General features: G+C 40.2%; 1 protein-coding gene across 9 annotated transcripts; it reads left to right on the forward strand.

Moving 5' to 3' along the window:
* Positions 1-9093: 9093 nt before the first annotated feature.
* LOC125543756 (organellar oligopeptidase A, chloroplastic/mitochondrial-like) lies at positions 9094-12845 on the forward strand. Of its 9 annotated transcripts, XR_007298726.1 has the most exons (8): positions 9094-9605; positions 9698-9865; positions 10340-10447; positions 10883-10955; positions 11238-11333; positions 12166-12239; positions 12326-12420; positions 12523-12845. XR_007298726.1 is itself a non-coding variant. In XM_048707225.1 (6 exons), exons 1-5 carry the CDS (start codon positions 9523-9525, stop codon positions 12202-12204), a joined length of 459 nt encoding a protein of 152 aa, XP_048563182.1. In that variant the 5' UTR covers positions 9098-9522; the 3' UTR covers positions 12205-12239; positions 12326-12845. The 9 variants fall into 9 exon arrangements, 3 of the variants coding, with proteins under 3 accessions (XP_048563182.1, XP_048563183.1, XP_048563184.1); XR_007298725.1 differs by lacking the exon at positions 10340-10447 and having other exon boundaries at positions 9098-9605; XR_007298721.1 differs by lacking the exon at positions 10340-10447 and having other exon boundaries at positions 9098-9605; positions 12166-12420.
* The last annotated feature ends 2217 nt before the right edge of the window (positions 12846-15062 follow it).

The following is a 15062-nucleotide window of genomic DNA, read 5'->3' on the forward strand; positions in this document are numbered from 1 at the left end:
TTAGACAAAGCCCAGATTGAACACGGCAGTAACATCTAACCCAACCATTCTTTTTTGTAGTCACAAACAAATGGATCGGTCTGATCCATAAAATCAACATCCTGTGCAAAAAAATTATTTCAGGATGACTACAACTTGTTGCAAATAGAAGCTGAGCACGTTTAGAAGCCCATTTGTCCACCTGAAACTTCTTTTTTTGCTGTTCAATGTGTCCGTCTGTGGGAAATCTCTTGCTGTAAAACTTAAGCCTCATGGACAATAACAACCTCGCATTCAGCAAGAAGAATGTGACAAAGCTTCTGTTTGCCTGGTTGGATGCATATCTTTCCATCGTAATTGTCCTCAAATGAATGTCATGAGAACTGAGAAAATCCTGGTGCTTATTACGCCACCGATTGGTTATACGTTTTTCTCCATGTGGTTGCAGTACCTAAGTAAACATGAAGATTGAAAACAGTTAAGGTCTGAAAAAAGAGTATGTCAAAAGAGGGACAGCTGAATGGTTAATTCTAGTACAATATATATGGGCTTTCAATGTGCATGAAATCATCACCTCTATATATAAATTCTCTATAGATTGAAAGCATCACAGCAAGCCAATAATTACATTCAGATGAAAACTAGACATCCCGATATATATAAGATCTTGATAGAATCCAGCTGTATTGATATTCTATCCATGGACGAACTCTTCATTGAGCATATAACATAATATTAGAACCCAAAGTGTACTCCAAGATGATATAAAACTTATGCGCACAAATGAAAAATGCAGCTTACGATTACAAATGTGTAGATGATAATATACGGTACCTGAAAAAGTGAGGAGCCAAACACCAACTTCCTGTGATCATTAAACGGATCATGAATTACACCCAAGATCTCCAGTTTGGGCGTAGAGACGACAGTTATCTGCGAATGTTTATAACAATTATCAAGGAGCAACCTTTGAAGTGAAGGGGCATCTTCGGTGATGAGTTGTTGTCCTTCAAAACAAATTCCAATGCTTTTAAGGTGAGGCGACATTATCTGGAGACAACTGATAGGGATTTCTATTCCCAAAACAATCAACAAGCGCTCCAGGGTAGGGCAACTAGAGTGGATGATGTTGTGTAGTGAGGCCTCCAACAGATAAACCACCACAAGCGAAAGTTTTTTTGAGCAGTGGGAATCGAAGCATTTGTACCAGATCGTATGGTAGATGGCACCGGGCGAAGGTGGCGGTGTGGAGAGAGGAGGAAAACCGCGAGATGGACAACGGTGGTGTGGGCATGAATTCTTGGTGTGTTCGTGGTATGAAACTTTCGTGGTAATGGTAGAACTCAAACTGCTGGCGAATTCAAGGGTGTCAGCTAAGCATCCACCGTGCCGGGTATGGACATGAGGTAGCGTGTCGGGATGCAGAGGCATTGAATGGGGCCTACTGGTGAGAGGAGACGATGGCTCTGAGGATATCAAATTCAGGAAGGACAGATATCTGATGACATTCGAGATTGAGGGGCGCGGTGCGCCATAGAGGGCGCCACTGAGTTGAGAGGACTTGTGTGCAGTAGCAATCCTTGGTGGGGAGAAGCGAGATAATCTCCTCCAGGATGACGTCCGGGAAGTCGTTGATGCGGTCCACCGGAGATTCTACCAGTTCCTCGGATCTGGGTGGGGCGGGGGGCTCGCCGCTTCTCCCCGCGCTACCAAGTGCGAGATCTACAACCGGCGTCGCCGCAGGCGGGAGCCTCATCTTCTTGGCGCTAGGGCCAGCCGGCTCCATTTTCCTTGTGGGCGTCGCACCGAGCTCATGGGTTTGAGCAGAGTAGCCGGAGACAAGCCTAGTGGCAGTGCGAGTGGGGAAGAAGGAGGGATGGGTTTTTTTTGTAGGAGTGGAAGAAGAGGAGCAGGCGTTTTCTGTATGGGTGAGGAAGAAGGTGACCGGGGGGTTGATACGTCTCCAACGTATCTATAATTTTTGATCGTTCCATGCTATTATATTATCTATTTTAGATGTTTAATGGGCTTTAATATGCTCTCTTATATTATTTTTGGGACTAACCTATTAACCGAAGGCCCAGTGTCAGTTTCTGTATTTTTTTTGCCTATTTCAGTGTTTCATAGAAAAGGAATATCAAACAAAATCCAAACGGAACGAAACCTTCGTGAGGATATTTCTTGGAACAAACACAAACCAGGAGACTTGGAGTGGAAGTCTAGAAGTCATCGAGGCGGTCATGAGATAGGAGGGCGCGCCCAGGGGGGTAGGCGCGCCCCCACCCTCGTGGGCCCCACAGAGCTCCACCGACGTACTTCTTTCACCTATATATACTCTTCTACCCTAAAAACATCAGGGGGAGCCGCGAAACCACTTTTCCAGCACGGCAACCTTCTGTACCGGTGAGATCCCATCTGGGGCCTTTTTCGGCGATCTGCCGGAGAGGGATTCGATCACGGGGGGGCTTCTACATCAACTCCATAGGCTCTCGGATGATATGTGAGTAGTTTACAAAAGACCTTCGGGTCCATAGTTATTAGCTAGATGGCTTCTTTTCTCTCTTTGGTTCTCAATACAAAGTTCTCCTCGATGTTCTTGGAGATCTATTCGATGTAATACTTTTTTGCGATGTGTTTGCTGAGATCCGATGAATTATGGATTTACGATCAAGTTTTATCTATGAATAATATTTGGTTCTTCTCTGAATTCTTATATGCATGATTTGATATCTTTGCAAGTCTCTTCGAATTATCGGTTTAGTTTGGCCTACTATATTGATCTTTCTTGCAATGGGAGAAGTGCTTAGCTTTGGGTTCATCTTGCGGTGTCCTTTCCCAGTGACAGTAGGGGAAGCAAGGCACATATTGTATTGTTGCCATCGAGGATAAAAAGATGGGGTTTATATCATATTGCTTGAGTTTATCCCTCTACATCATGTCATCTTGCTTAAAGCGTTACTCTGTTCTTATGAACTTAATACTCTAGATGCATGCTGGATAGCGGTCAATGTGTGGAGTAATAGTAGTACATGCAGAATCATTTCGGTCTACTTAACACGGACGTGATGCCTATATTCATAATAATTGCCTAGATATTCTCATAACTATGCGCTCTACTATCAATTGCTTGGCAGTAATTTGTTCACCCACCGTAATACATGCTATCATGAGAGAAGCCACTTGTGAAACCTATGGCCCCCGGGTCTCTTTCATATTATATTGCATCTCTTTTTATTTACATCGCATCTCGTTTACTATTTTGCAATCTTTACTTTCCAATCTATAAAACAAAAATACTGAAAATATTTATCTTACTATCTTTATTAGATCTTCACTTTCGCAAATGACCGTGAAGGGATTAACAACCCCTTTATCGCATTGGTTGCGAGGGTCTTGATTGTTTGTGCAGGTACTAGGTGACTTGCATGTTAGCTCCTGCTGGATTGATACCTTGGTTCTCAAAAACTGAGGGAAATACTTACGCTACTTTGCTGCATCACCCTTTCCTCTTCAAGGGAAAACCAACGCATGATCAAGAGGTAGCAAGAAGGATTTTCTAGCGTCGTTGCCGAGGAGATCTACGCTCAACTCAAGACATACCAAGTACCCATCATAAACTCTTCTCCCTCACATTACATTATTTGCCATTTGCCTCTCGTTTTCCTCTCCCCCACCTCACCTTTGCCATTTTATTCGCCCCTTTTCCGTTCGTCTCTTTTCGCTTGCCTCTTGTGCGTCCGTGTGTTAGATCGTTTGTTTCGCCGTCATGGCTAGCCCTTTCTCCCCTTCTTTATCTCCCGATTTTTAAGTTCTTCACTTCAAACAAAGACAAGGAGAAAACCTAAAAGATGATTGGTATAGGATGATAGAATCCTATCGTAGTTGCACTATAGAGGGAGATTTCAAGATTTTACTTCGTAATTTTTATGTTGGGCTAACCATATCCAATAGACAACTCTTGGATTTTGCAGCTAAAGGGAATTTTATTGAAGTTGATTCCAATTTTGCTTATGAGATTATATAGGGAATAGTAGGAGTACTTCCCCCACAAAAGGAACTACATCTTACTCAAGAAGGAACCCAAGTTTTAGAGAAATTATGCGAATTGCAAAAATGTATTGAGCCTTTTAAAAATGTTGGCGGGAACCTTCACCGTAAGAATATGTTGATCACTCTTTGCAATAAGAGGTTGGATGCTCTAGATCTAAAAATCTCCGAGCATGAAGGGAAACCTAAGGAACCTCCCGGATCCGAGCATATCTCCATCAAAAAGATAAATACCAAAGATGACAATACCTAGATCTATTCTTGCTTTTATGCCTAGCTAGGGGAATTAAACGATAGCGCTTGTTGGGAGGCAACCCAATTTTATTTTTGTTCTTTACTTTCACTACAAGAAATATGTCAACTTTTGACCTTCTGTCAGTGACCCTGGAAGAATTGGTCATAAATCTATGACCATTTGAGACCAATTGGTCAAAAGCTGTGTCGGGTGGCTCCAAACCCTAAACTATATCGACCATTTTGGTCAGAAAGGTCGTAATTTCCTTACACGAAATGGTCATAAAGCAGACAACACTGGTCCGCTGCCTTATTTCCAGCTGATCACGACAAATATAGATGTTCATAACCTTTTAAATTGTGGTGGATTGCTATGACTAGGCGCCACCTCATCAGCTTTGCCTACGTGTCATGTCCATGTGCCAATTTTTGCCCTAGGTTGTGAAGCAACCTATATTTCTGTCATTCCCAAAATTCCCGAAACAATCATATAAATTCTTTGGGTCATATCTCCCTTAAATATGTAAAAATCCTTCCTTGCCTAGTTCAAAATAATTCAAAAATATTCATTTTCCTATTCTATGCACAACAACACTTTGTGAAGGAAGTGTTATTTATATATTCTTGATTGCCCTCAAAATTTTTGGGCACTCTTTCCTACCCAAATCATTGCTTCATGACAAAATTCAGCTCCATTTTCCCAGTAAATTTTGCTCGGCAAATTTCCAAAAGTTTTGTCCACCTAGAAGCATTATCAAGTACCATTTTTATATATCCAAATGACATGAAATTTATATAGTTCCTTCATATGCCAAAATTACCACCTTCCTCCAAATTGCAGCTCATTCAAATCATATATGTGAGCCCAGGTTCAATTTATATTTTATGGCCAGATTGGCACATTGCAAAGCAAGTGTTATCTAGACCCGTACTATTACCCTCAAATTTTTGGTCACTCTTCCATACCCAAATCATTGCCACATGATAATATTCAGCTCCATTTTCTTGGTAGATGTTTCTCATAAAATTTCCAAAGTTTCTATCTTGAGAGAAGCTTTGTGAAGTAAGTACTAGCTAGACTTACCAAAATGATCTGAAAATTTACCAGGGCATGACCATTCCTATGTAACTTACCTACACCAAATTTGAGCTCATTTCATTTACCCAATTTCTCTCGCTAATTTTCCCAAGTTTCTGTCCAGAGAAGAGCATTGTGAAGGAAGTACCACTTTGGCATATCCAAATGGTATTTATTTTCTACAGTACTTTCCTATACCCAAATAACCATCCTCCACCAAATTTCAGCTCAATCCATTCATTATTTTGGGCCCACCTTCAACATTCATATTTTTGTCCAGTGTGGTACTTTACAAAGCAAGTACCACCTAGGCTCCTACTTTTGATTAGAAAATTTGTCAAGACAGTCTTCTTAGTATATGATAATCCTCAGCCAAACTCACGCCCATTGGCCATGTGCATTTCTCGTACTGCTAATCAAACACTTGGCTGCTAATTCATGTTTGAGCATAGTTCGGGCTCGTCATGAGAATCTTATGTTGTAATTTTCTTCCTAGCACCTACCTGGGGAGTGACCAACCCACTAGAAATGCCTAGGCCGCCCATAACGCATGGCAACACCACAGTCACACGGTGACCATGCGGCAGGCATGCGAGTTTAACCACTCTAGAGTAGGGGCCCTCAGCCACTATCCAAACCTCGATGTATCGCCACCAAACCATGTATTTATGATTAAATAGATACTTATATAACTAGAAATGATTTTTGGAAAAAATAAAGAGTAAACTATAAGGCAGCTGCAGTTCAAATTTGACCCATTTCCTGTTGAACCGGCGGAAGTTTGTCTGTTTCACGAGAGGTGGATCAAAATATTTTACACCCAACCATTTCGTCAATTGTGCATTAAATATGGCCTAATATTTTATAAAATTGATTTGGTCCAATTTTGCAACAAATATATGGTAGGTCCTTCACACAAAAAACTCATTTTGGGCACTCAAAAAATGGAAAATCTATTCTTCGTCCAAAGAAAATGAAAACTTTCTTAGGCAACATTGTTTGCCATTCCATTATCCACCCTTGTGCACAATATTAAATTATTTGAACAAACTATGCCATGAATGTGGCCACAAGATTGATCATTTGGACTGAAAGCCACGAATCTTCACACATGATAGCTCATTTCTTAGAATACATTTTCTAAAGAATTTTTGTATTACTAGTTTATTATTTTTCCTGATAACTTGGTCACATATAATGAAACAATGCAAAGGTTTTCCAATTTTTTGATTTTTTATGCGCGTTTCAAAATGCGGTCAAAATGGCGGGAATGACAGTTCCTAACTAGTGGTTGGATTTTGAAAAACTTTTGTTGTTTCTCTGATTAAAGAGTTACTTATGTACCTAGAAATGATTTTTGGAAAAAATAAAGAGCAAACTATAAGGCAGCTGCAGTTCAAATTTGACCCGCTTCCAACTGAATCGGCGGAAATTTGTCTTTTTCGCGAGAGCTGGATCAAAAATTTTGACACTCAACCATTTGGTCAATTGTGCATTAAATATGGCCTATTATTTCATAAAAATGATTTGGTCCAATATTGCAACAAATATATGGTAGGTCCTTCACAAAAAAACTCATTTTGGGCACTTGAAAAATAGAAAATGAATTTTTTGTCCAAAGAAAATTAAAACTTCCTTAGGCAACATTTTTTGCCATGCCAAGATGCACCCTTATGCACAATATGAGATCATTTGAACAAACTATGCCATGAATGAGGCCATAAGATTGATCATTTGGCTTGAAAGCCATGCATCTTCACACATGATAGCTCGTTTCTGAGAACACTTTTTAAACATAATTAACGTATTACAAGTTTATTATTTTTCCTGGTAACTTCGTCACATATAATGACAAAATGCGAACTTTTTCCAATTATTTGATTTTTTTTGAATATTTATGCCCGTTTCAAAATGCGGTCAAAATGGCGGGCATGACCGTTACTAGCTAGTGGTTGAATCTTGGAAAACTTTTTGTGTTTCTCTGATTAAATAGATACTTATGTACCTAGAAATGATTTTTGAAACAAAATAAAGAGCAAACTATGAGGCAACTGTAGTTCAAATTTTACCCGCTTCTTATCGAATCGGCAGAAATTTGTCTTTTTCACGAGAGGTGGATCACAAATTTTGACACCAAACCATTTGGTCAATTGTGCATTAAACATGCCTAGTATTTTATAAAAATGATTTGGTCCAGTATTGCAACAAATATATGGTAGGTCCTTCACAAAAAAATCATTTTGGGCACTCGAAAAATAGGAAATGAATTTTTCATCCAAAGAAAATGAAAACTTCATTAGGCAACATTGTTTGTCGTCCCAAGATGCACCCTTGTGCACAATATGAGATCATTTCAACAAACTATGCCATGAATGTCGCCATAAGATTGATCATTTGGCTTGAAAGCCATGCATCTTCACGCATGATAGCTCGTTCCTAAGAACACTTTTTTAAAAGTAATTACCGTATTACAAGTTTATTATTTTCCTGGTAACTTGGTCACATATAATGACACAATGCGAAGGTTTTCCAATTTTTTTTATTTTTTTAGAATTTTTATACCCGTTTCAAAATGCGGTCAAAACGGCGGGCATGACCGTTCTGAGCTAGTGGTTGAATCTTGAAAAACTTTTACTATTTATATGATTAAATAGATACTTATGTACCTAGAAATGATTTTTGGAAAAAAATAAAGAGGAAACTATGAGGCAGGTGCAGTTCAAATTTGAGCCGTTTCCATCTGGATCGACGGAAATTTGTCTTTTTCACCAGAGGTGGATCAAATATTTTGACACCCAACCATTTGGTCAATTGTGAATTATATATGGCCTAGTATTTTATAAAAATTATTTGGTCAAATATTGCAACAAATATATGGTAGGTCCTTCACAAAAAAACCTCATTTTGGGCACTCGAAAAATGGAAAATGATTTTTTCATGCAAAGAAAATGAAACTTCCTTAGGCAACATTCCCTGTCATTCAAACATGCACCCATATGCACAATATGAGATCATTTGAACAAACTATGCCATGAATGTGGCCATAAGATTGATCATTTGGCTTGAAAGCAATGAATCTCCACACATGATAGCTCATTTTTTAAAAAGTTATCATATTACAAGTTTATTATTTTTACCGGTAACTTGGCCACATATAATGACACAACGCGAAGGTTTTCCATTTTATTTATTTTTTTTGAATTCTTCACGCCCGTTTCAAAATGCCGTCAAAACGGCGAGCATGACCGTTCCTAGCTAGTGGTTGAATCTTGGAAAAAATTTGTGTTTCTCTGATTAAAAGTTACTTTTTTACTTAAAAATGATTTTTGGAAAAAATAAGTAACAAACTATGAGGCAACTACAGTTCAAATTTGAACCGTTTCCTATTGAATCGTCGGAAATTTGTCTTTTTCACGAGAGGTGGATAAAAACTTTTCACACCCAACCATTTAGTAAATTGTGCATAAAATGTGGTCTAATAATTTCTAAAAATGATGTGGTGCCATTCTGCAACAAATATTTGGTAGGTTCTTCAAAAAAAAGAACAATCATTGTTACTCGAAAAATAGAAAATATTTTTATTGTGAAAAGAACTTATTTTTAATCAATTACGACCAATTTGAATGGTCATGACATCTTCAAAGTGTTTACTGCGTTCTGATTGGTCCATAGGCATATCGCACGGATATGGGTCAGACACCGTCGGATATTCCCGGATCCGACGACAGCCCTCGTCCCCCTCACACTCTCACCCCTCGTGGCCTCTTCCCTTCCACCCCCTCGTCTAAACTCCAAACCTTAGCGTCCCTCGCGCCCCACCCGTGCCTCCTTGCCTCCACAAGCCGCCACCCACCCACCGCCTCGTCCCTCCCACAGCTCGCCGCCGACGGCCTCTCCTCTCCCATCTGCTTCCCTACCACAACACGCGGAACGCCTCATCCCGATCCAACGCGCCGCCGTCTCCTCCCCGATCTAGATCCGACGCGTCGCCGCCTCCTCCCCGATCCAGATCGACACGCCGACTCTCTTACCTTGCCGGCAGGTCCCTCCACTGTCGCCACCCCCTCCTCCCCCTACCCCGGCCACCCTCCCTTCCGTCACCCCCGCCTGCTCTGCCTACTGCACCGCCGCCTCCGACGCCATGGAGAACGCCGATCGAAGCAGCAACCCGCTGCTCGCCGACTATGACTTCCCGTCCTTCGACCGCGTCGAGCCCGCGCACATCCGTCCCGGGATCCACGCGCTCCTCGTGCTCCGTGCCAGCCTCGTACGCCCTTATCCCCATTCCCCTGATCCCCGTTCGTTTGCTCGCTCGTCGCCTGTCTGGATATGACCGTGTGTGGTTATGGTTGCTTGCAGGAGGGCAAGCTGGAGGAGCTCGAGAAGGGTGTGGCGCCGGTGTGGGAGTGCTTGGTCCACCCGCTCGAGCGCAGCATCGACAGGCTTGACATCGTCTGGAACATCGTCGACCACATCAAGGCCGTCAAGGACTCGCCCGACCTCCGCGCAGTCGTCGAGGACGTCCAGGTAGTCTCTTCTTCTGTCACGCCGCCCGTGATCGGGATGGACGAAGCAGTTGATTTTTTAGCGCATCATGAGATGCTGTCTCAGTGTTTGGTCTTGATCCATGAATTATCCAGCAATATGGTGCATAGACAGAAATTACTCATAGATCCTGGTTTCGTGCTTGCACCTTTGGTCCGCATGGTTTTTGTGGGGATGTGGTACCGGACTAGAGCATAGAAGCTGATGATTTCTGGATGCATGCAGATTGTGGATGCCATGTCTAAAACCGTTCAATTTTGGATGACTCAAACCGGCTCTAGCTAGCAATCTCTCTCTCCATCTCTGTGTATGTGTGCGCTTGTGCATCCATTGCGTGTAAAACCACGTTTTTCAAACTCTTCGACTATCGGATACACTGACCTTGAATGCACCAACACATTGTGTCAATTTTCCATGCTATGTCTAGTACTAGTTCCTAACTTCCTATACATATAGGAGTATTCTACTTGCTTTGGTTGCCAAACGAAAATACCATGGTTGGGTGACGTCCGTCTGTCCTGGGTTACGTTAGCATACTAGTACAACACAGCTAGTCATAACAAGGTTAGTTCATCATATACTGCGCTTGATGTAAATGTTTAGCTTTAACGAAAAGTAATTTGGGAATAAATTCTTCCATCAGTTTAATATGATTTCTATTGATAGATTTGTCTAGAACTGTTGAAATTGTGAGCAACATACTATTGGGTTCTTACCCATAACATGAGGATATCTGTTTTTCAACTCTGGAAGCCATCATAACATCAGCTGGTCATAGTTATATGCATTGTTTAACTTTTTCTTCTTTGAATTTCACATTGCAGTACATTGTTGTAAGATAATGCACATGTATCAATACCAAATATGGAAAGCTTTAGTAAAAGATGTAAACATGCTCAGCATATGCTATCTGATTCTAAGTCGATTTAGATTAATTATGACTTTGTCATTCTGCTTTATGATTTACTCAATCACTGTTGTTTCATGATGATTATGTAGTATTGCTCCTCTTCTTCCTCGACCACCTGAACCACCACGTCGGCGGGCTTCTGAAGCATCAACTTCAATAATGGTGACCATCCATTCGTCCATTCCTTGATTCCATCTAGCATTTTAGTTCCCCTAGAGCTAGCTAGTTTGGTCTGCTACGGTTTGTTGGTGCCTTGGGTTTCAACTCACTGCAGCAGAAGCACCATTCTTTTGCCTTTTTCATTTAGATGCCTTTGCATTGTTTGGCATCAGACCCTGTTCAAGGAGATTTGCTTTTGGTAGATGCAGAGTATAGATTAAGTATTCCATAAAATTCACCACATGAGTATACTACTTAATAGCCAATTTTCATGGTCAAATTCAGCCCTGGATGCAAATGGACGTCATGATTATGTTATGCACCGAGGTCGGTGGTCGAATTCTCGATTGGTGTGGAACACCATGGACAGGGCAAAATCAGGTCCAAAATTTTGTTCTTGAATAGCCTATAGTGTTCACTGGACGATTTTTCTTTTCTTCTTTGACCCAGTTGATTGTATGGCACTGAAATATAAATATTTGGTTGCTCGTCCTCGCCTTTGGAAATTCATACCATGCCTGGAAATGTTTGATTGACCATCTTCTTCTTATTGATCCATAAAAACTTGACATTTTTGTTGTAAAAACATACCTGTATATATGTTGATAGTCTTGTAAGAACTTGTTGTGTCTGGGTTTGTGGATCTTCAAAAAATATATCATCTATGCTTTTATCCTTGAACTGTTGCTATGGCGATGAATGCCCATGCGTACCATTGTTGTCACTTTTTAGGGTGTGCGTAGTTTGTTAATTCACTTAACTACAGGATATCCTTACTCGTACAAAATGCACAGTTGTTGTTCTTGTAAATATAGGCGTGCCTACCATCGCCCCATCGACACCATCACCAAACAAAAAAGGGATCTAGCCACTTCTTATGACAAGAAAAGTAGGCATTGTTACCTGTTTGCATCTGAGATTGCATAATATTGGAAGAACATGCTTAATTGGCCTGTGCATTTGGCAGATATAGTAGTGTTTGTTCTGCTACTAGCATCCTCTACTGTTTAGTTGGTATTTGGTATTATATATTTTTCTTCTAGCCCAGAATTTTTCATTTTAGATCTTGTTGCATGATGTGTCATGTATATGACCAGTACTACTATTTCTGCATGCTTATATGTTTGTGCATTGACTAGCTTAGCTAGCACAGTAGTGTTCTGTTGAAATTTGAGGCATATCTTTGTTCATAAGTGTCTTTGTTCCCATGCAGTGTGCTTTGAAACGTAGGGCGAATCTTGTGGAGGAGTAGGGCGAATCAGACATTGTCTCGCTTGTGCCGCTATGGTAAAAACAGAGCACCACACTTGATGTGAATGTGTTAATACGGCAAAATGATTGAGATCTATTTGACTTTTCTCTTCTCTATGTAGATAACATGCTGAATGTTGTTCATGCGACTGTGTATGAATCTTCTGTACGTGTAGATTGTTAGGCATTGTTTAATGCTGCTGAGGGTGTAACAGAGGTGAGGTTTGTACTGCTGTTGAAACAAATAGCCGAAGAAGTCATAATGTTCTTCTGTTAAGCTATTGTCTCATGTACTTACAAATTTCTGGTTGACGTGTAGTGTTTCAACCAACAGCAGAAAAATCAGTTTGATGTATGGATGCTTCATGCGGTTGTAGCTAATGATCTTTGTACTGATGACAGTTTTGGGGTAAGTGTACTATGGTAAAATGCAGATGTTGATTATTTCCTCGACCCAAGAGAGAGCAATGAAGTCCATTTCACTATTAGGAAATCCCCTCGGTTTCATAATTGTATTATTTTATAATCCCCCCAATTCCTGCCATATTCCTGTGTAAGAAAATGTATTCCTGAGATGATCTATTGTGTTATGTAATCTGGAGAGATATTTTATGTGATGTGATATGATGAATGATTTGAATTCGACCTAGAGTTTTCCTGATTTGAATACAAAATAATGTTGGATGCATGTGTGTAACTGGGCTAAATAAGCCTTGGGCCCAAACAATTCTCAACATCAAAAAGGCTGGGCCAAACGTTATTTTCAGAAGGCTGAGTTCTAATATAGGACAAATAAATAAGCTAAAAAGGCCACGCCCCAACATGCACTGCACCATTTCAAAAAAAAATGTACAGTAAAAGGCCGAGGCCCAAAAAACTAGAGGAAACACAAAGGCTGAATTGTAGGGCCTGGCTCATGTAGCTGACCAAAATTAATAGGAAAAAAATATATAAAAGGATGAATTGTTGGGCTCGGCCCATGTATAACACCGAACTGGACTGGGCTGATTCTTATCAACGACCTTTTCATTTGGTTGCAATTTTGCCACTTCAGCTTGCCACGTCGGATCCGACGTGGCCTGGGAAGACACCTAGCGACCAAAACAAAAGGTCATGGGTTCAACGACCTTTTGTTTTGGTCGTTGCCTTCCAAGACCTTCTCATAGAGAAGGTCCTTAATTCCAGTTTACGACCGTCACCTTTTGACCATCTGTTTTGGTCAAAAAAGGTCGCAAATGAAAAACAATGACCTTTCAGTGACCAATAGAGATGGTCGCAAGTTGACATATTTCTTGTAGTGTTTTTGTTCCTATTTAGTAATAAATAATTTTTCTAGCCTCTGTTATGATTTTTTTATGTTTTATTTAGTGTTTGTGCCAAGTAAAGCCTTTAGAATCTTCTTGGGTGATTGTTGTTTGATCTTGCTGAAAAAACAGAAAGTATGCGCTCACGAAAATAATTTTCATTTTTTACCAGAGAGCGATAAAATACCAATTCCAACTGTAGTAGATCAATATACAAATTATTTAGGTCTTCCTAATTTTTCAGAATGTTTGGAGTTATAAAAGTATTCGAAACCTCCATATTGCTACAGACTGTTCTGTTTTGACATATTCTGTTTTTCGTGTGTTGTTTGCTTATTTTGATGAATGTATGGCTAGTATCGGGGGGTATGAACCATAGAGAAGTTTTAATATAGTAGGTTTAACACCAATATAAATAAAGAATGAGTTAATTACAATACATTAAAGTGGTGGTTTGTTTTCTTATACTAACAGAGCTCATGAGCTTTTCTGTTAAGTTTTGTGTTGTGAAGTTTTCTAGCTTTTGGGTAAAGATTTGACAGATTTTGGAACAAGGAGTGGCAAGAGCCTAAGCTTGGGGATGCCCAAGGCACCCCAAGGTAAAATTCAAGGACAACCAAAATCCTAAGCTTGGGGATGCCCCGGAAGGCATCCCCTCTTTTGTCTTCGTCTATCAATAACTTCACTTGAGGCTATATTTTTATTCACCACATGATATGTGTTTTTCTTGGAGCGTCCTGTATGATTTGAGTCTTTTATTTTTAGTTTACCACAATCATCCTTTCTGTAAACACCTTTTGGGAGAGACACACATGAATCGGAATCTATTAGAATACTCTATGTACTCCACTTATATCTTTTGAGCTAGATAATTTTGCTCTAATGCTTCATTTATATCTTTTTAGAGCACGATGGTGGTTTTATTTTATAGAAATTATTGATCTCTCATGCTTCACTTATATTATTTTGAGAGTCTTTTAGAATAGCATGGTAATTTGCTTTGGTTATAAAATTAGTCCTAATATGATGGGCATCCAAGATGGGTATAATAAAAACTTTCATATAGAGTGCATTAAAAACTATGAGAAGTTTGATACTTGATAATTGTTTTGAAGTACAAAGATGGTGACATTAGAGTCGTGCTAGTTGAGTAATTGTGAAATTGAGAAATACTTGTGTTGAGGTTTGCAAGTCTCGTATCTCGTAGCATGCACGTATGGTAACCGTTGTGTAACAAATTTGAAGCATGAGGTGTTCTTTGATTGCCTTCCTTATGAGTGGCAGTCGGGGATGAGCGATGGTCTCTTCCTACCAATCTATCCCCCTAGGATCATGCGCGTAGTGCTTGGTTTTGATGACTTGTAGATTTTTGCAATAAGTATGTGAGTTCTTTATGACTAATGTTGAGTCCATGGATTATACCCACTCTCACCCTTCCACCATTGCTAGCCTCTCTTGTGCGGCGGAACATTCGCCGGTACCATAAACCCATAATTTACCTTCCTCAAAACACCCACCATACCTACCTATTATGGCATTTCCATTGCCATTCCTG

The sequence above is a fragment of the Triticum urartu genome, chromosome 3, assembly GCF_003073215.2.
Source record: "Triticum urartu cultivar G1812 chromosome 3, Tu2.1, whole genome shotgun sequence".
Lineage (NCBI taxonomy): Eukaryota > Viridiplantae > Streptophyta > Magnoliopsida > Poales > Poaceae > Triticum > Triticum urartu.